This window comes from Haliotis asinina, chromosome 1, assembly GCF_037392515.1.
Source record: "Haliotis asinina isolate JCU_RB_2024 chromosome 1, JCU_Hal_asi_v2, whole genome shotgun sequence".
Lineage (NCBI taxonomy): Eukaryota > Metazoa > Mollusca > Gastropoda > Lepetellida > Haliotidae > Haliotis > Haliotis asinina.
In genome coordinates, this window is record NC_090280.1 from 40,355,368 (window position 1) to 40,378,087 (window position 22,720).

The 22,720-nt window shown below is 40.6% G+C and overlaps 1 protein-coding gene across 1 annotated transcript; it reads left to right on the plus strand.

Moving 5' to 3' along the window:
- Positions 1-204: 204 nt before the first annotated feature.
- LOC137272543 (scavenger receptor cysteine-rich type 1 protein M130-like) lies at positions 205-21,849 on the plus strand. Its single transcript, XM_067804933.1, is given in 10 exon segments — positions 205-298; positions 1,066-1,240; positions 9,141-9,316; positions 10,165-10,303; positions 11,051-11,217; positions 12,377-12,521; positions 12,712-12,917; positions 12,920-12,986; positions 13,972-14,141; positions 21,845-21,849. Coding segments are annotated over 10 exon segments (1,344 nt in total).
- Positions 21,850-22,720: the final 871 nt, after the last annotated feature.

A 22,720-nucleotide genomic window follows, 5' to 3' on the forward strand; every position in this document is an offset into this window, starting at 1 on the left:
AGGTAGATAAATCATCTCGTCTAGATTACTGTTCGACAGTGACAGTATATTTACATTAGTGTAAGCGTCCTCGATAATGAATCAGATAAACCTGTTGTAATCTGTGTGGGTGAACCAGGAAGTTCAATACTTAAATAGACACAGCTTGTCAAGCCACTTCTTGGTGGTCTGTGGATACTCAGGGGAAGGACAAGACGGGATCTTATGGTCCACTTGTACAACTTGTTGATCTTGGTAACCATCGTGGGCAAGAGGTTCGAGGCTCATTTGGTGTTTCTAGCTGCGCTGACTGCCAGTGGTAGGTGTCAGTTTTATTCACTTATCACGATGTTACATTTCGATTAGAACATGAGTCCAATGATCAACAGCATTAACATCCATCCGCGCAATTGAGAACAAATGACATGTGTGAACCAAGTCAGCGAGACTGACCACTCGATCCCGTTAGTCCCCTCTTACGGCAAGCAGAGTCGCCTTTCATGGCAAGCTGAACGGGTTGTTGAACGTCTATTCAACTACGACCATCACGCGTCTACAGAGGTATGGGAACATACAAATGGAATAGAGTGATATATGTGTAACTATCTCAATTAAGGGAGTGGTATATGGAATTACGACTGGAATTGGGGTCAGTCGTATCACGTGACCACGCGTGGATCATCTTCACTAAATGCAGTAATGCAAACCTGTCGATATGGATTGCTGGACAAAGCCATTCATGCTTGTCATTTACCAAAGGTAGACTGCAAAAAATACAGTCCCCGGTATCCACATACCCTGACCAATCAGGCAAACCAAATATTATATACTGCTAGACAGACAGACAGTATTTATGGCTGAATTCATGGCCATTTCACAGCGCTACACAACCCGCTAGTCAAACTACACAATAAATTACTAACATTGACAGATTTACTCAGCTTTTCAAAAGAAAAACTCCATAATTCAACCTAAAATAATAAACCTTTTGCACTCACGCACGTACGAATAAACAGAAAAGATATGTCATGTAATATGTTCATTCATTTTGATCTGTCATCGATAGTTCTAAAGATGTTTTTTTAGTATTGACATATCAGCCTCACATTTCAGTGTTTGGACGGACAATCCGACTCGTGTCCCCTCTTGACAACGGTGTTGGGAGACTTGAGGTTTACTATAACTGCACATGGGGCACTGTGTGTGACGATGACTTTGGTACCAATGAAGCTAAAGTGGCCTGCAGACAATTAGGACGATAGTAAGACACCTTGTGTAAAATAGTTTTAGTGAAATAGTATATATCATACCACCACATGCTATGACAGTGCTTACATAATGCACTGACGTAGGTAAAGTATGCATGACGAAAAAAAGTAGGGCACGGTGTTATGTTGATTATCACATGTTTGCTATGAAAGGTTTGTGACGCATGTATGGGCAATTTGGAACCAAGTCAGCCGATCCCGTTAGTTGTCTCTTACGATAAGCACAGTCACATTTTATGGCAAGCATGGGTTGCTGAAGGTCTGTTCTACTCCGGGACCTTCACGGGTCCCAAGTGGTTAAAGTCTTAACTCGTCACGCCAAAAACCCCAAAATTCGATTCCTTACATGGGTACAATGTGTGAATTCCATTTCTGGTGTCTCCCACTGGATATTGGTGGAATATTGACAAAGGCCATACTCACTCATGCCATATTATGACAGACATGACATGACGTACTGAGGTGGGCGAGATATGCATGACCGAAGTGTTACAATAGCACCTGAGGTAGGTTACGTGGGAATTGTTAGATAGAAGTACGTGTGTGATAAATTGAGATAAGTTAGGTTATGTATGACAATGATAACATTCTTTAGTATAATAGCGTGGTATGCTGAGAAGAAGTAACAGTTACTTATAACTGGTTGCTGAGAGGCAAAAACTATTGTGACACGTTTATCGCATGATTAAGAAAATATGTCAGAGAATGAGCGAATGGTCGAAGAAACGCAAGATAACGGATGTTCGAATTGTACGATTGATTGATTGATGTGTGGTTTAACGTCGCAGGCGGCAATCTTTCAGCCATATAGCGACGTGAACATTGAGAATCCAGACAATATTCTGCCAACAAAGGGCAGTAAAAAGTTACTCAGTATCATAATATTAAAAGGCAATACAATAATCTGCCAACAAAGGGCAGTAAAACGTTAGTCAATATCACAACTGTTGTGAAAAACTAACAACTACAGATAAGAAATAGCGTTTTGATTACCTGGAAGACCAATGAAATGATAGGAGTAAAAGCATGCTGTATGTCAAAAGACAAATTATAACTTATTTAACAGATTTATTTCTTTCAGGTAACCTAAAATTAGGTGATAACTCACATTGTTAAAAAGATCTTTTAAACTATTAGACGAATAAAAACTACTTCTTGCAGGAGCAAAATCCACACAGTCAAGTAGTATATGCTTGACTGTTATTTGCTCCTGGCAAGGAATACAGAAAGGGGCGTCTTCACCCTTCAAAAGGAACTCGTGCGTGTACCGAGAATGGCCTATACGGCAACGTCTAAGGATAACCTCATCAAATCGAGTAACGCAATTTAGATGAGTATATCCAATGGCTGGCTTAATTAGAAATAATTTATTATTGATCTGTGTATCCCACAGCGCCTGAAAGAGTTGGCGTACATATGAACGGATACAGGGCCTAAAATCTCTATACGAGATACTAAAAGGAGAGATTTCCTTGTCCAAGGCTGCCTTGGCCTCTGCATCAGCCTTGGAATTGCCTCTAATGCCCATGTGGCTGGGCAGCCAGCAAAAGACGATGATGTACGAGTTCATGCATAACGACTGGTATGATTCCAGAATATTAATAATGAGTGGATGAGAAGGAGAGCGATTCTTAAGTGCTTGAAGGCAGGACAATGAATCTGAGAAGACAACAAATTTACGCAGATTGCTGTGTTTCATATACTGTAGAGCTGTTAACAAAGCATTTGCCTCAGCTGTAAATATAGAAGCATTGTCTGGAAGCCGAAAAGACAATGCTTCAGATCCAAAGACGGCAGCAGAAGCAACCTTACCACCATCCTTGGATCCATCTGTAAAAATAGGGTAGTAGGAAGTATACTTATCTTGTAGGATAGTAAATTCCTGCTGATAGACCAATTCATTTGTTTCTGATTTTTTAAACTTGGAAAGTGATACATCAACCTCTGGTTCAACGATACACCATGGTGATGTAGATATAAGACGGGATTCGGCAATAAGATTTAGATCAATGTCAGCATCAGATATGTGCTCTCTAATTCTGATGCCGAGGGGTGGAACAGCATTAGGTTTTTTATCATAACGGTGAGAATACTTTGGGTTAAAAACACAGTTAAAAGCAGGATTAGAAGGGTTTGATTTTAATTTGGTTATATACTGCAAAGATAGTTTAATGCGTCTTAGAGACAGTGGAAGCTCATCAGCTTCCACATACAGAGATTCTACCTGAGATGTGCGAAACGCCCCCATGCAGAGTCTGAGACCCTGGTGGTGGACAGGGTCCAGTAGCTTTAAAGTGGCCTTAGTGGCCCCACCATAAACGATAGAACCATAGTCCAGCTTGGAACGGACTAAGGAACGGTAGAGATTGAGGAGTGTGGCTTGGTCGCCACCCCATTTAGTGTTAGAAACAACTTTAATGATATCTAATGCCTTCAAGCACTTAAGTTTCAGTTGCTTAATGTGAGGTTTGAAAGTGAGACGTCTGTCAAAAATAAGACCAAGAAACTTGGCTTCATCCACAACTTTAATAGGATGTTTATTCAAATAAAGATTTGGTGCTTTGTGGCAACTTGTTTTACGGCAGAAATGTATACAATTGGTCTTTGTCATAGAAAACTTAAAGCCATTTTCCAAGCACCATCTGTGGATTTTATTGAGGCACAGTTGTAACTGCCTCTCGATGGTCTGCATATGTTTGCCACGACATGATACATTAAAATCATCAACAAAAAGAGAACCATCAGTATTATTATTTAAAACTTTTGACAGACTGTTTATCTTAATGCTAAAAAGAGTAACAGACAGGATACTGCCCTGTGGGACACCTTGCTCTTGCTGAAAATAATCAGAAAAAGTGGTGCCCACACGGACCTTAAACTGTCTGTTACTCAGAAATTTAGAAATGAATTCTGGTAATCGGCCACGGAGGCCTAATGAATGTAAATCTTTTAAAATACCATGTTTCCATGCTGTGTCGTATGCTTTCTCAAGATCAAAGAAGATCGACACAACATGGTCACCGGCAATGAAAGCATCCTTAACATATGATTCCAATCGAACGAGATGATCAATGGTGCTATGGTTCTTTCTGAATCCACACTGAATATCAGAAATAAGATTCTAAATAATACACCAAGCGGTCATTGATCATTCGTTCCATTGTTTTACAAACACAGCTAGTCAGCGAGATCGGTCTATAGTTAGACGGATCAGTGGCATCTCGGCCTGGTTAAGCTACAGGAACTATGGTAGTATTACGCCAAGAGGTTGGAAAATTGCCAGAAGTCCAAATTTTGTCAAAAATGTGAAGTAAAGATTCTAAAGATGACTGGGGCAAGTGTTTCAACAGCTGATAATGTATGCTATCAGGCCCCGGTGCTGTATCATGAGCTTTATTTAAAGCAGTAAGCAGTTCGGATATAGAAAATTCGTCATTATACTCTTCACCATTGTCTGAAGAGAAATCAATTTTGGACTTTTCCTGAGTTTTCTGATATCGCTGGAACTCTGGCACATAGTTATCAGAAGACGAATGTTTTGCCAGAGTTTCAGCCAATTTGTTAGAGATATCAGACTTATCAGTTAAAGTGTCATTTCCAACAACTAAATGTTGAACAGAGGATTTAGAATCTTTACCTCTAATTTTGGCAATCATGTTCCAAACTTTTGAAATTGGGGTCCGAGAATTAATCTTGGAAACATACTTATGCCAAGACCCATGCTTTGATGATTTAAAGCAGCGACGGGCCTTGGCAGCATTAATTTTGAGTTGACCTAGATTGTGGCCGGTTGGATGTCGGCTGAAGTACTTTTCAGCCTTCTTCCTTACTTTTCGAGCTTGTTTGCATTTACTCGTAAACCAAGGTTTACGAGTACGTGGAACACCAGAGGTCTTAGGAATGGTCTTGTTTGCTATATTTAAAAGTGTATCAGAGAACGCTTGAATAGGATCTCTTGCATCAACAAATGATTTACTTGAAATTTCATCCTCACAAAGCAGTTGGAAACGAGGCCAGTCTGCCTTGTTGAAATTCCACTGTGGCAAAGTAGAATCACTACATGTGTCTGAGACTGATAATAGAGTGGGAAAGTGGTCAGAACCACAAAGATCATCATGAACTGACCAAGATAAATCACTGTATAAACTAGGGCTACATAGCGTTAAATCTAGAGCTGAATATGTCCCTGAGCCGGGATGTAAATATGTGTGTGACCCGTCATTCATAATGCACAGGTCGTTATTTAAAATGAAATTTTCAAGCAGCTTACCACGACCATTACAATCATTAATTTCCAACAAAGGGTTATGACCATTGAGGTCGCCCATGATAACGCATGGTTGAGGTAACTGATCATATATCTCCTGCAGCTCAGACTGTGTACAGTGAGCTGAAGGAGGGATATAAATAGAACACAATGTAAAAACAATTTGTAATGTTATTCTGAGAGCAACTGCTTGCAATGAGGTTTTTAATGGAACAGGGCTATGAATGATGCCCTGCCTAACCAATATAGAAGAGCCACCTGTAGCTTTATCTGCATTAGCAGGTGAAAATGAGTGATATCCACTATATCGTCTAAAATCAAAATGATCAGTCTCTTTCATATACGTCTCTTGGAGGCAAAATGCCACAGGATTGAAGTCCTGTGACAAGAGTTGCAAGTCGGGAAGGTTGTTCCTAAGACCTCTACAGTTCCACTGTATAAGGTGTGGGGCCATAATTAAGGATGCTTACTTGGAGGAAGAATTGGAGATCTCCCTCTTCTTCTACTGGAAGAATAAGAACGGTTGCCACCTCTAGACCGAGGCGTATGTTCATCACGAGAAGGTGATGGGCTGGGGGTTCTAGAGGAAGGACCAAGTTCCATATTTTCAAAGACTTCATAGGAATTCCTAGTTTCAACTGTTTTTGGTTGTAAATCAATCTGTTTGTTGGATTTGGTTTTAGCGTGCTTCTGCGCTTTTTGACTATTTGGGGATGATTGCAATTCGTAGAATTGTTGGACGGGGTCTAATTCTCCCTTGGAGACGCGGCCAGAATTTTTAGGGTTTTGTTGTTTAGAGGTTGAGGAATCTAAAGATTTGGTAGAATTAGAAGGTTGAGAAGAGCTATCTGTCTGAGAGTGAGCTGACTTAAGGGAGATTTGTTTAGGTTGTTCTGCCTCAAGCCATGTAAAGTCAGTTTGACAAGAGGCTGAGCAAGTGGTCTTTCTAATGGATTGAGAAGCAGCTGCAGAGTAAGATTGGTTGATATTAGGCAGATTTCCTTCAACGATAGTTCTGGCTTCATAGTAGGTGATGTTTCTTTGTGTTTTCATTTTTACTATGTCATTTTCTTTTTGGAAGACTGGACACTGCTTTGAGAATGCTGGGTGATGACCCGAGCAATTAACACAACGTGCCTCCTCATTACATTCTGAGCCTTCATGCTCTGATGAGCCACAGCGAAAACAAGCCTTTGAATTCCTGCACGAGTTCGCACCATGGCCGAACTTTTGGCATTTGTAACACCGTAGTGGAGGTGGGATATAGGTGTCCACTTTGATATTACAATAGCCTGCTCGAATTTCCTTTGGAAGTTGAGCACATGCAAAAGTAATCAAATAGGTATTAGTGACAATGGTTCCAGTTGGTTTCTTCAGAGAGAAACGTTTAATATGGGATACTCCTTGTGGGGAGAGGGCATGAACGATTTCCTCTTCACTCATATCTGCTAAGTGCTTATCTCTGTCCCTGATGACTCCCCTACAGGAATTCAAAGATTTGTGGACGGATGGACGAACAGGTACATTTGCCAGTGACTTGGTTTTCAATAAGTTTGATGATTGGTGTTTATTGGCACATTCTACAAGAAGGGCTCCAGATCTCAACTTACGAATGTTGTCAACATCACCTGCAATCCCTTTGATAGCCTTTTCTACTGCAAAAGGGTTGAGTTTTACTGCAGCAGATTCCTGACCTTCAATGACAATAAATTTGGGCCAGTGACTTGACTTTAATGGATTTGTTCCAACTTCTTCGTCAGATGAGCTAGAATACAAATGTCTTTTCTTGGCGGTTGTTTTGGAAGACATGGTGAGATTTAGTAAGTTCGTCATCCCTGCTCCCCACCCGCCACCGAGCACCAACAAGGGCGGTGCCACTGTCTGCGGATCTCCAGCAGACTGGCACCAGGGATACAGGGATGATATACACTGCTAAGTAAGGTCTGCCCAGTCATCCACTGAAGAAAGGGAGAGTCCTCCCCGCTATCAGAGAACAAGCCTTGCTCAGCTTCAAACTGAACGAATTCAAACCAACAGTTTGGCTCATGAGCCACCGCCTTCTAGGAAGATGGTGGCAAAGAAACGTCTGAGCTTTAGTACATTTAATACACAGCAATAATCACTATATGTTGGCCACAATAAAGTATGACTTCCTAGGGCATGGCGTGACCAGCCGATTGACCAAGACGAGCCCACTTGGCCGCCCCTCTAGGGGAAGTCCGGGTCAAAGTGGTGTGTTGAGGTCAGGTCATATAATTGCCAATGGCCTGACCCCTCAACCACCAGACAACCATCCTCCCCCGACAGTAGGCTGCAGCCCACGGCCAACAGGCCGCCTCATTTCAGTCGCCTTCTACGACCAGCATAAGGATACTGGGGACCAATTCTAAACCCGGGAACCACACGGGTTGGTAAGGAAAGCGATAGGATAGAATAACCAAAAGCATAAGTGACAGCAAAGCAGGACAAAAGACTGGATCAGAGGAACAGTTCAAGGTAAAGCATGGGAAAGGAGACAGGAAAGCTGGAAAAGAGGAAGAGCAGGAATGGTGTCATTTCGCTACCGAAGGCATTGCCTCCCCCACACCACGAAGAGGTATGACACCCTGTGGGGGTCGAATTGTACGAAATTTCAAATGAGTGAGTGAGTAAGTGAGTGAGTAAGTAAATATTTAACGTCACATCGGCAATATTTCAGTTATATCGTGACGAAAAGATTTAATACTGAAATGGTATATGTATATATTATAAAAACCTGTCGACGAAGGATAGTGACCTAGAATGTCACAATTAGAATTAATACTTGCATGGAAAGTTAAAACTAATATCGGTATTTGGACAATACTGACATGTATATATTAAAAATAGGCTATATGTAGATCGCAAGTAAGGGTAATTATGTCATATTCTTAGGAAGACAAGGTTTGTGTGACAATAGCAGCACACAACTAAGGTTGTACAGACTCAAAACTGTGACCCATACTTTGTGGAGAGTTTGGTTACGAAAACAGTCTAAGTAAACGTAGTCTCAGTATTATTCGTTACACTCCTATACTGAGTCTAACAAACCCTAGGTCGTGTCAGGTAACATTCAGACTGACCATTCCGATGGGTACAATCACAGCTTACGGAATCGCGAACGTGGACATTCCCACATACCTTTTGAAGCTTTTTTTGTGAAAAGGTTTGTACCCGAACCATTCCGAATGCTATTTTCCGTACGATCGCTTCCGGGTGATGCACATGGAACACGCTACAACACTGTCAACAGTGAGTAAACAGTTGCTGGACATAGCGTAATGCCAATATTCAAGGATGTCAGCTTACGCAATTATTGCCTTGGTAATCATGTCATGAGAAAACTCTACGCGTATATACTGCAGGTCAAATATATGTGTTTTATGCGGATCTTCATTTGTTACGGGATCAGTGTCAGTGACTGGGGAATTTCGTAAGTGCCACCAAACCCTGGGCGGTCATAGGTCGCTCAATTGTTACCTGACACGACCTCCTACGAGGTTTTGTTAGATTCAGCATAGGCGTTGAACGAAAATAACTGCGACTAAGTATAGTTAGACTGGTTACGAAAACAACAATTTATTGAATTTATCAATTTGTGCGTTTAGTAAAAGCGGAGTTATACCACGGGCGATTGAAACATTCGGATATGGAGGAGGGAGGATTTGGTTGGATGACGTGAGTTGCTCTGGTTCGGAATCATCGTTGGCCAGCTGTTCACACAGGTCATGGGGAGTCAACAATTGTGGCCACAGTGAAGATGTTGGCATCATATGTGATCCAAGTGAGTTGATATTAACTTGACAAGTATTTACTTCAATATCAGCGGCAATTAATTTCATTTTATCTATAGCTATTGGTTTAGTGCAACTCATTCACGGTGACTGTTTGTACAAAGCCATGAGCAGGAAAGAATACCCTAAAACAACCACATAAAATGAAAAAGAAACAAAGAGAAGAAAACCAAAATACAAAGTTTGCCTGTAAAACAAAATATTTCGAGATAAGTCTCACTTCTGAGCAAGGATTGGCGGATGGTATATTCATACATAGGACCGATCGGTCATGTAGGGTACTTATAATCATTTGTCAAACATGCCATAATAAGCAAACAGCATGCAGTTTATGCATACGGTACTAATGGGGGAAATACGGTATTATACGAATTTATGTGACTTTGGACAGCGAGGTTGTTGGCATCAGTTTATATCTAAGGCTTTCAGTGACAACTGTTCTCTTGTCCGCCTGGTTTCCATCTTGACCGATCTTTACAATGTGGGTGTTCTAGAGGGCAGAACTCTTTGGACATAGAGACGTGCACTTCAACTTCCCCAGACAACATACGTACCTTCTTACTCAACTTATTGCCAGATGAATCGAGGTGTTGAGGGTGGGTGCGTGCAGGATTCTACATGGAATGGGTCGACCTATTCAGTGTGTGCTTAGGTGGTGAACTGCAGCGATTACATCCAAAGATGCGGTACCTTTTTATGTTGAATGTGCAAGGAATTGGTCTGTTTCTCTTTATGTTGCTTTCCTAGGGATAACGTGTTCCAAAGTTAGCCTCTGTGGTTCCTTTTAACAAGAGTGTGAACAGAACATTTCATGTGTCTTGTTATGCTGCTATTCTAGGTGACATAACGATGAAGCTGACAGCGAGCTGCAAAATGGGACTCCTACAGGTACTCCACTCCGGTATCTGCGGAACAGTGTGTGATGATCTTTTCGGCCAAGAAGAAGCTTCCGTGGTTTGCAGAGCTCTCGGATACCAGTGAGTTTCAGTTAAATGTCAGATCAGTTAACTAAGAGGTTACCATAAATTAAAATTCATGAAGAAAGTATAATTAATATTGGAAAAGTTAAAACAAAACAAACAAAAAACCACAACAAAAAACACTGTGCAGTGTGCTGTTCTACAAAAAGACCTTAATGCTAAAGCTACCCCAGGTCAGTGTCAAAATATAGGAGTTACGGTCACCTCAGCTCTAAGATCATTTTGCACAATGGCACTCTGATTTGTAATTGTCAACCTCAAATCTAATTATCACAGGGATGTTCTGTATCCTTATATTCATTCCGAATAAAATATAGCATGCATAACGATGGGTACCCATCGGCAGATTTGTAATAATATTTCTTGAATTGACTGCTCCTCACAGTTATGTGTTATTAGGATATTCAGTAATTCAAATTAAACATCAATGAACTCGGTGTATCAAAACAATAAGAGATCAGTTTGGAGTCGCGGTGAAAAACTGAGACTAGGGGAAGTCACTAAGAGGGTGACTTGTACAATGTGTGACGTCCATTTCAGGCGCTCCCCGCTGTATTGCTGGAGTATTGCTCAAAGGGGCGTTGTTAAAGAGACATTTTCACTGCCACATTTGTGTTAATGGGTTTTCTACACAGGATCCTCACCACTCATGACGATTGCATCTCAAGATATAACTCGTCTACCACCTTCTAATGATTAACGGTACTAGATTTGCAAAAACATCTTTTCGCCCTGTCTTTACAGAGGAGGAAAGGTCATCGACGAGGACAGTTCCATTAAAATGTGGCGGGATGACGTGGAGTGCACGTTGCAGAACACAGATCTAAAGGACTGCAACCATAACCCTTGGGGGACGAATGACTGCTCCGACTCTGAAGCTGTTGGTGTTGAGTGTTTTTCATTTCGTGAAGGTATGCCATGAGTCCCTGGATGAAATACTCTGTTCACATTCCTTTGTAGGCCGACGTGATATCGCAGGTGTTATTGCTGGTGGGAACCTAAATTTTGGCAGGTAACATCAGTTGAATTGTTTCATTACCTTTCGTGTTAGGTATTCATAGACAACATGTTTATGATATTGTAGGAATCCTACAATGGTTACTTCTGAGTGAGTGAGTGAGTGAGTTAATATTTAACGTCACATCGGCAGTATTTCAGTCACAACAACATGTTTGATATTGAAATGAAATATGTATACATTATAAAAATCTGTCGTCAACGGACAGTACAACAGCTAGAATCACAGTTAAAATTGAAACTAGTTTTGAAAGTTGAAAATAATATCCCTATTTGGACAATACAATAGGTAGGTCACCATACTAGGGACCCTGGGGACTTACAGTACCTTTGCTTCCTGCATGGACCCTAGCCTCATCATCCCTTCAGGTGTCAGCAATTTAGGAAATATAGCCATACATTGAAAAAACACACGATTAAACATCCAGAAAGATCTACGATTAAACATGTGGAAAGTTTTAATTTACTTTCAATGTTTGTGGACTTACGTATCCTCTAAGGAGGACAATAATTTTACAGTACTACAATCCCATTTGAGAATACAGCCACTAACAACCACAATTAAGAATTTAAACATCCGATAATATTTATCTATTTATAAATCATTTGACAAATCTAATTCTTTTAAAATTCAGTAATTAAATCATATTATTAAATCGATCCTTCATAATTCGGGATTTCAAATATGCATCCCTTGTGATGGAATTCTGATTACAGACATGATTTTATTTAAACCCGGTCTTCACATTCACGAAATCAGAATATAGTAAATATGCTTTTAGTAACGCCGACTTGATGGACGTGTTGATTAAGGGTGGTGACACACAAACGTTATTATCGAATGTACAGTTTTCCCAATTATGAAAAATATAACAACTTCTGTGAATAAGGATGTAGATACACTGGTGAACAGCTATTCACACGATCGTATATATAAAACAGCCGAAAACGAGTCTTTCGAACGATGCCGTATGAGTATATGTTTATGAACGAATCAATGGCTTTGACACCTGCACATTTGCCCAAATAATGCCATCATGATGTCTTCCTCAGCGGCTACAGCGGCAAGGCTTGTCTCCACCACTGACTCGCCCGGAGAAGGAATTCTGGATCATGGTGGACAGTGGGGAAGAGTCTACTACTTTGGGTTCGGTGTTGAAGAGGCAACAATTGCTTGCAGAATGTTGGGATACAGCACGTAAATCATACATCTTCTCTGAAAAGTTGAATTTCACATTATGAAATCTTATTAAAACAAAAATAGTCTTTTATGTCCAATAAGTACTCCCTTGAAACAACAAAACACGCGTTTTAACGCCCATTTGGCCATTTTTTCAAGGATTCCTACAAATGCAGTGAATCAGTATGACACACTATTTAATATATAGCACTGTAGCCCAAGTCAGGTCATCTGCATGAAACACCGGCAGCGAATCACGAAGAGTTATCGTAGAAAAGGTCGACGTCCATTGTCTTGGCACTGAACTCACTCTGAACGACTGCATTCATTACCCTTGGGGTAGTGTTACTTCGTCATCACATGTTGTCCGAATACAGTGTTCTAATAGTAAGTACATTTGCCTCGTAGAAGTTGCAATTGCAGAGGGTCGTCATTTTCCTCACAGGAGGCACATGTTGTGTGTAAAATGGCAAATCTTCTCTGGTAACTACATCTTTGCATGACAAAACTTTCGTTCAGAGCAGAATTCGTATCATTTTTCTAACACTAGAAACTCCAAGTACAACCTAAATACGGAACTACGAAATTTTGAATCCCATGTTCCTTTCGTGTTGCTTTAAAGTTTTTACCATTGGCGATATTTCTATTATGTTTTCAGTTTTTCTCATTCCTCTTCGGCACATCTGCTTGACAAAACTATGAGGATCAATAACTGTACGTCGCTCAAAAGGTACACTGGAAAATTTTATCTATTATGCTGAACAGGTGCTTTCTGCTGGAAATCATATGCCAGCACAACATTGCGCCATTTCACACACAACACGAGTGAGACTTACCGCCCATTACAGAGATAGTCAGTACTTCCCAATCGTTACTTCGAGGTTGTAAATGATCATATTTGACATGTCCAAGTATTAGTACTGAATTAGAATATAATAGTTATGATGCCCGGTGTTCGCTAAAAAATCCGTATATTTCTATACAAGTACGACCCATCACAAAAGGATTCTAAGTGAAGTCATGAGTCGACCATTAAACCTCTGGTGAATACACAAAGTCGAAAAAGCGGCTTTCATTTAATCTCTTTTGAGTAGAATTTTGAAAGCATTTTGAATGTTGAATATTGATGAGGCCCTTCAAACTTGACGATTTGAACAAGCAGAGCTTGAGCAAGCGTCCGTGACTCATTCATGAGAGTTCTAAGGTCGTCTTTGCCGTACATGTGAGACCAGGGTGCGTGTCTGTTGTACTTTAAATTTACACCAACTTTCACCTTGTGCACCAAAATATTACAGCCATGCTCCTTAAATCAATCTCCGATGCCAAATGTATCTCATATCTCTTCAAATAAGAATGGGTTCTTCGCGCACTGTTAGATAATCATCTTGCAGAGCATTCTGTTCTGTAAAATTGAAAATAACGAAGGCTGAATCAGTTTGGTTTGCTACTGCTTTGGTTATCTGTTTAGGACGACGGCCTCTGTGACAACGTCATATGGTCCAGGTGAAGGATTTATTTGGCTGAGCAACGTCGGCTGTACGGGATCGGAGACCTCACTATATGAGTGTTCCCACACTGGTTGGGGAGCAGCACCAGGTTATTGTCAGAGTAGTGATGTTGGCGTGATATGTCGTGGAGGTAGGTTTACAATAGAAGCGTTTTTGACGGTATGACGGTATGACATGGAGGTTGGTTGAGCACAGCAGCGATTTTTGACAATATGACATGGAGGTGGGTTTAGCACAGCAACGATTTTTGACGGTATGACATGGAGGTGGGTTTAGCAATCTTTGTCAGTATGACGTGGAGATGGATTTAGCACAGTACTGATCTTTGACAGCATGACATGGAGGCGGGTTTAGAATAGCAGCAATTTTTGACAGTATGACATGGAGATAGATTTAGCATAGCAGCGATCTTTGACAGTATGACATGGAGGTGGGTTTAGCTCAGTGACGATCTTTGGCGGTGAGTGAGTGACTAAATATCGTGACGAGAGCATGTTTAAGATTAAAATGGAATAAGTGAATTGGAGGAAATAACTGTCGTAAAAGGACAGTAAAAGGACAATCACATTAAAACTAGTGTGGAAAGTTAAAACTAATGGCAGTATTTGGACAATTCAATATACACCATGGGCGAGACATCACCAGCAACTGAAGGTAGATCACCATATCAGGTCCATGGGGACTTACAGTGCTTTTGTTACCTGCATAGTCCCTAGCTGGATTTAAACCATTCCTTCAGCCGTCGACGATGGTAGCACGTTTTAGCCATAATTTGAAATAATATAAATTCTGAGATTAAAAAGTATGGATGCTCAAAACTGACTTATGTAACCTCTCAGGAAGACAATAATTTTACGTTACTTCAACCTCCATTGAGAGTATGGTCACTAACAATCGCATGCTAAAACCATTTACCTGTGTTGTTACGAGAGTGTATTTTCCGTGATTTGAGTTGTTATTAATTTATTTTTGCGGTACTTGTAACTGGGTCACAATATTTAAGGTTTTAGTGTTAGTTATAAAGGGTCACATTTCGTACAAAGAATTATTTAAGTGGCACGCCTCTAAGGTAGTACCTCTAAAGAGTTACCTCCCTTTGAAAAACAACAACACGACACCACTACGATTCTTCTAGAGCTCTCCACGTTAGTGGCGATGGCGTAAGGGCTCGAAAGTTCTTGAAACTATGACTGAATGTATACATAGAGGCTAGTTGCCGTGTTGTGACACGGATACTCAGAGCTTAACTGGAGTATACATCATCTGCATCCGTCAATGCCTCATCATTAACCGCTGCTAGACCGCTCGCTGTGTTACATTCTGCATTACTGTTTCTCTCTCGCACTAAGTCTTTGGTGAGTTTGCTATAATTTTTTATGACCCATTGCCTTAGATTTTGTTTCATTTGTATTATATTTGAAATCACTAGTGATGGACCAAACACTCCAGTGATGAACAACACGAGCATTGATCTGCGCAATTGGGAACCGATGACATGTGTCAACCAAGTCAGCGAGCCTGACCGCTCGATCTCGTTAAACTCCTCTTACGACAAGCATAGTCACCTTCTATAGCAAGAATGGGTTGCTGAAGGACTATTCTACCCCGGGACTTTCACGGGTATAGCATTGAAAAGATGTGAATAATTTGTTTACGTAAATAAATACACGACATTTGTTTATAACAGGTCCATTCAATCACAGGCAAACTATTGCGCAAATCGGGTTGTGCAGCGTAGAGAATATGACCAGTCTCTCCTCGCTTCGGTTCGAAAAATATTTTTCATGTCAAAATAAAATATCGCCGTCACCGAAGGTACACTCTCATTTCCTCACCTGGCTGTGGTCTCAGATTTCCAACCCCATATATATTAATTACTCACGCGAAATATGTTTTATTCAACATTTTAATCGCCACTCGGGGTATATCACACCGTTCACCGCCTTCATTCCCCCTGCCAGCTAACTATACCAAGGACAATTAGGACCAATAAACCCCAGTGACTGAAGGAATGCTGTAAACCCACGTAGGAGCCTGACAGGTAGCAGAAGGACTCCAAGTCCCCAGTGAGACGATCTTTCTTCAGCTACTGGCAATCTGTACCCTGTGTTTAGACTGCAATGTTAAATATAATGATGTGTTTTATGGCTACATGCTAGTTTTAAGTCTCTGTGATCATCTAGTCCTTGGCTGACAGGGAATAACAGCCATAACGAGCTATACGTGATCAGTAACTGGTTATAGCCGTAGTGCGAGATACGCACTTTGACTGAAATATATAGAACACGTCAAAAGCTGAGACTCCCCAGAGTAAATGGAGCCACTTACTTCACTTCTAAACTAGGTTCTACAAAACATTCCATTCTGTTTAAAGGTGCCGTTTACACATGAGCGCATGTATTGTAAACCAAATTCGCAGCATTTATTGTCATGAGTTCAGTAAATGATGACACCCAATGAAAATGATGACACCCAGTGAAAATGATGACACCCAGTGAAAATTGGCAACTTAACAAAACTTTACACCAAAAGGCAGCTGTTCACTTGCACGATACTTAGCTATCTGATGCATGATCCGAGTCCAGTTCATCTGCATAAAATCTGCAGCTGGTTTCCCCAAGTTGGAGAAGTTCATTATCGATGGAACCACATACATATAACATACAGTGTTACGGTTAAGAATTTACCGTGACAACAATTTAACAAATCCCCTTGTAAACCAGCAAAACAGAACAAAGACAAGTTGTTTACGTTCAAATTCTGCATTGTTATACAACGAGAGCAAGGTATACAAATTCACAAGTCCATATAACAATGCTGAAAACAAATACAATTCAAGAGAGACAAAATCTAAGTCAATGGGTCACAAAATACAATATAGCAAACTCACCAAAGTCTTGGTGTGAGAGGGAATCGACTATGGCAGTATGTCAACACAGCGATCGGTGCGACAGAAGATAATGTAGGTCAGGTGTTGACGGATTTTGATGATCAAGAGCGTGACAGAGATGTAAATGAGTGTGAGTGTCGCCCTCAACACGGCAACCAGCCTTTTTAAAGATATTTAGGCATTTCCCGAAAGATCAGGCACAAACGAACATCGTCAACACTGTAGAATGCCCTAGAATCGAAAACTAGGAGCAGATAAATTCCGGAAAACCAGAAAGCTAAAAGTGTTGACCAGCTATTAAAACGAAATGTGACCCATCATATTAAATATTCAAAACACTAAATGTTGTGACCCAATAATAATTATTACTGAATTAATAACAAAAATATACAGAAAATACACACTCGTAAGAACAGTGAGTGCTTTAACAGAGTCTTAACTTATACTGGGTAGTACATATGACGTTGCAGGGGAAGAAACATTTCGTATATGCTTCAGTTTGTTATACATGTTTTCCCTACCAAGTTATTTTAGTTTTGGTCAAGTTTGTAAATAGGATACATAAACATGAAATCTTATTTTTGTGAGATTTCATGTTTTCGAAACATGCGTTTCTTCTTCTGCTCAGTACAGATGTGTCGTTGTATAGCTGTAGTACTGCTGAATACGGCGTCCAACAAATACATACTCCTGATATAGTAAGAATATATAATCGATGCAGCTATAAAACAGAGATTTCTTACGAAAGGGCTTTGTCATTTCTGTGGCTACAAATACTCATTCAATGCAATAACTCTTTCGAGGACAAGATTACGCAATCACTTTTTACTTTGTGCAACACAAGACACTAATGTACTAAGGCATGCACCGCAATGGGCAGAGCTTGACGAAAACCCGTTTGTCCACACTAGCAAGTATATCAACGGCGAATGGGTGATATGGTGCTGTAAAGGAACTTTAAAACTTTAAAAATGGCAATGTTAATAATGCTTGCTTCGTGCGAAGCATGCATGCATCGTAAACATTAAACCATCTGCAGCCTCTCTCTAAAGAAAGTTAGGCCCTTGCTGACAATTTCTCTACACGGAAATATCAAACGACAGCCTTATCTCTGTTGTTCGGACATGTTAACATTCAACTGACAAAGGTGAACCCCTTCACAATAACAATCCCAACCGGTTATGACACGGTCACGCAATACATTAGGATTCACTTGATCAGGTCAAGCCGAACATGCTGTAATTTGTTCATCAAGTTCGTGACGCCACTTCATTGTCAGGGCATTGTGCAAAATCTACTGTCAAAGCGATATCTCCTAGGATGTATCATCTGATCTCACACAAGCGATATATCCTAGGATGCATCGTCTGATCTCACACAAGCGAGATCTCCTAGGATGCATCGTCTGATCTCACACAAGTGATATCTCCTAGGATGCATCGTCTGATCTCACACAAGCGATATCTCCTAGGATGCATCGTCTGATCTCACACAAGAAATATCTCCTAGGATGCATCGTCTGATCTCACACAAGAAATATCTCCTAGGATGCATCGTCTGATCTCACACAAGAAATATCTCCTAGGATGCATCGTCTGATCTCACACAAGCGATATCCCTTAGGACGCATCGTCTGATCTCACACAAGTGATATCTCCTAGGATGCATCGTCTGATCTCACACAAGCGAGATCTCCTAGGATGCATCGTCTGATCTCACACAAGCGATATCTCCTAGGATGCATCGTCTGATCTCACACAAGAAATATCTCCTAGGATGCATCGTCTGATCTCACACAAGCGATATCTCCTAGGATGCATCGTCTGATCTCACACAAGCGATATCTCCTAGGATGCATCGTCTGATCTCACACAAGAAATATCTCCTAGGATGCATCGTCTGATCTCACACAAGCGATATCTCCTAGGATGCATCGTCTGATCTCACACAAGAAATATCTCCTAGGATGCATCGTCTGATCTCACACAAGAAATATCTCCTAGGATGCATCGTCTGATCTCACACAAGCGATATCTCCTAGGATGCATCGTCTGATCTCACACAAGCGATATCTCCTAGGATGCATCGTCTGATCTCACACAAGAAATATCTCCTAGGATGCATCGTCTGATCTCACACAAGAAATATCTCCTAGGATGCATCGTCTGATCTCACACAAGCGATATCTCCTAGGATGTATCGTCTGATCTCACACAAGCGAGATCTCCTAGGATGTATCGTCTGATCTCACACAAGAAATATCTCCTGTGTAACACAGTTTTGGATGATACATGAAAATATCCTCTACTTATATGAAATTATCTTCTACGGGTTTGAACGTATCTTCTACGTAGATCGCCGACGTTTAAGACTGTGGCATTGCCATAAACACATCATGTCAACTCAGTTCTTTAATCTAACATTAAACGATCGGTGTCTACAATATATTCTTTTACGATGTGACATGGGGAGATTCTACTGAATGCAAGAACGCGTCTCTCATTGTAGCTCCAACATGTCACCTCATCACTGGCTATGTCTATGATCTTGAAACTGATCTGATGTGTATCGAACACGATATGCTTAAGACTTCTTTTCGTCACCAGCAACAGACCCGTCGTTATCCTCATCACATGGACTGATAAAGCCCGATTGGACACCCCCAAACACTTGGAGAGACCTTTAACTTCATCATTCAGTATCTTTTGACGACATACCATCACAGTTCCAAAATCCGCTTCAAGAAGATACATACTGCTATCACTGTCAACGGCCATGGAAAAGATAGTTCTTCTGAAAAGAAAGAACAGAAGTGCATTAGTCATCCTCTCAGTAATGTTTCAAAACTCGAAGTCTAGAAAACGGCATAAAAAATCAACGCACGGACAACAACAACATCAACAACATAACCAGGCAGTCAGGCTCACACCAGGGCCTAATAATGCCCCTTTGGTGGCGTAACATATTTCTCAAATCGAAAATTTGTCATTATTTGAATAAATGTTTACTTTTCGACTATTCTAAGAAATCACGATTTGGAATGATTCTGGCAGAGTGAAAAGGGTGTTTGTTGTGAATAAAGAAGTAACGATAACAAAACTTGATAATATCGCAGGAACAAATGAATGAAAGGGCCAATGATAAATAATTGCTTTAAAACATAAACCTGACGTACAGGATGTTGCCTAGAGGAGGTGGATGAATCACTGAGGCTGGCATATCATGTGGATACCTTGTGCTGTAGAACAGTGATAATATCATTATAGGCAAACGTGGTGCCATTTTTGCGTCATTTGTGTTTCGAGAACGCTTATACTGTTACGGATTATCTCCACTGGGAGTATATAACCTTAACATGGGTACCACTCATTCCAGACTCATCGAACATGGCGCGTGTACGTCACTGTAAATAATCACCAACCACTCTCAACGAATCTGTGGCTCGCCTGCCTAAAGTATGGGATGGAATAACACAAAACAAAGCTGACACTAAACGTTAGATTAGGATGCCTCGTCGAATCCTATAATGCCTTATGATGCGACATTAATGAGTTTGACTTTTCATGGTAAATACGTTGACATTATCTCACTTTGGTCAACCACCTCATGCAAATCTCAGTCAGATGACTGAGAGATGTATCTAACTCTTTAGAATATTAAAAATCAATAGCTGGAACAAATTTCCTGAAACAAAATAAGATGTGAAGAAAAACAGGTCAACAGCCATTTGAATGCAACCAATGGCTCTTATAGGACAAATCCCACATTTGGCGTCTATACTTGGCATGTTCAACATTGGGGAACTGTAGGGAGAGGAGTACGATAATAATGTGCATGTCAAAATATCATCACGAATGGTTACCATCAGAAAGTCCGAAACTAATAACGGGCTAGAAGTGGGTACTGACCCCTTGCGTACAAACACCATTATTTCGCTGATAAAATTCTCTTGTGGATACAGGGGATTTTACACACTGCTTGCGCAAAGGTCGGACAATACATTTACTAGTAGTGGAAAGTGGTAGGGGAAACTCCTACCTTGCATCCAGTCACCAACAATGAAATATTTTCATTTTCTAGTACTTACACGGGATGCTTCTGGAAAGGCACAACAATACTCTCCCATCATACTCACCTCCTATACATTAATGACTCTGAACGTTTTGATATTCTTCACTGAACCAAATATAGATTCTCCATGTCGACTGCTTCTCTAGTGACACTACAATGAAATCAATCCTTTGTGGAATTTGAGGCAGACACTTTATCGTTAATGTTTCTTGCTTTTGGAGGCGAGCGCAGGTGACGAGTTATCGCCGCTCAACAGCTCTATGAAAGTGGATTTGGAGTAAAGCTGCAGTTGGTTGTTCCATTCGTGAACAACTCATGTTATTCCGGGACAAGCCCAATAGCGACTCGTGCCCCTCTCTTAGGATTTCATATTGGCGTAGGAGCATCAGAACTATTTCGAACAGTAATGCCAACTCCATCCCTGTTATATGCTAATGTTTCTAATATCACCGATGTTTTGTTTATTTATTTCAAATAATTAAACCTCCTTGATACACTTAAGGAAGGAGAAACACATGTTTGTTAAAGACATATTCTGACGTAATTCTTACCACGTGTTCACCTTATATTTTCATTTATGTTTCTGAAACATGTTTGATAATTACAAATGAGATTTGTTTGATCGAATATGCAAAAACGGTTTAATTAAAAAACCCAAGCTACATTAAAACCCAATTTATTGTTACATTTCCTAAACCCGTTGGAAGCGCACTTACAATCATCACAAGCCTGCACGTTCAAATTTATTCGTCAGTCCGTTAGTCCGGTGAGAGCCGTTATGTCAACAAACGTATGTGCGTGTGTTTGAATCTCTGTCAAAATCTTCACATTCAACTATACAATTCTGTTAGGTATGTTCTTTGTACTTTCAGTATGACGATATATATTTTTTATGTCAACAAACGTATGTGCGTGTGTTTGAATCTCTGTCAAAATCTTCACATTCAACTATACAATTCTGTTAGGTATGTTCTTTGTACTTTCAGTATGACGATATATATTTTTTATGATTTTAAAAATGAAAGCACAAAGCCGCAGAGATTATTATTTTATCAAAGCACCGCATCCATTACGCGCGGTCTGATGGTTTGTCGTATTTTCTTATAAAACAACCATCGAGTAGGGGTATGAGTCTCCTTGGAGGTTGTGGAAAGGGGCGAATGGTGACGAATGTGGTTGTTCCTCATTCAGCTAGAAAGTTCCAGAGGACTCTGTAGAGTTGATCAACTGACAGATGCTCAAAATCCTTGTGACGACCATTCTCACGAAGCTATTCCATGGCATGATTTGCTGTTTTAATATGTTTAAGCTTATGCCAGTAGACTTTCCTGGACATTTGTACCTTTTCATAATTACTGATTTTTATTCACTTTTTGGTATTTTAGTATATCATAACATTATCTTTCGGTTTTAGATCAGGTATAAATCATGTTGAAAGCAATATTTGCTTTTAAAGTTTTTTGATAATTGTGTTTACAAGCCCTGTCACAGTCTAGCGAAAGTGAGGTAACCAACATGTAACTTCCGCTTGGTTTGTTTACAAAATGTCAAACGTTGCACACCACTGAAGAGTTGTACGCCCCAAACTGTATTTCACTCAGCTGCTGGCACCCGTTGCGAGCCACCTCCTCGTGGTGGGTGCTGGGTAACGCCAAGAGCTCGCCGACACCCAAGTAGTGGACCCGGGGGGGATATTTGGTCCACCAACCCGTTTGCCGTGGGTTGCGTCCCGTGTCGGTGGAGGACGG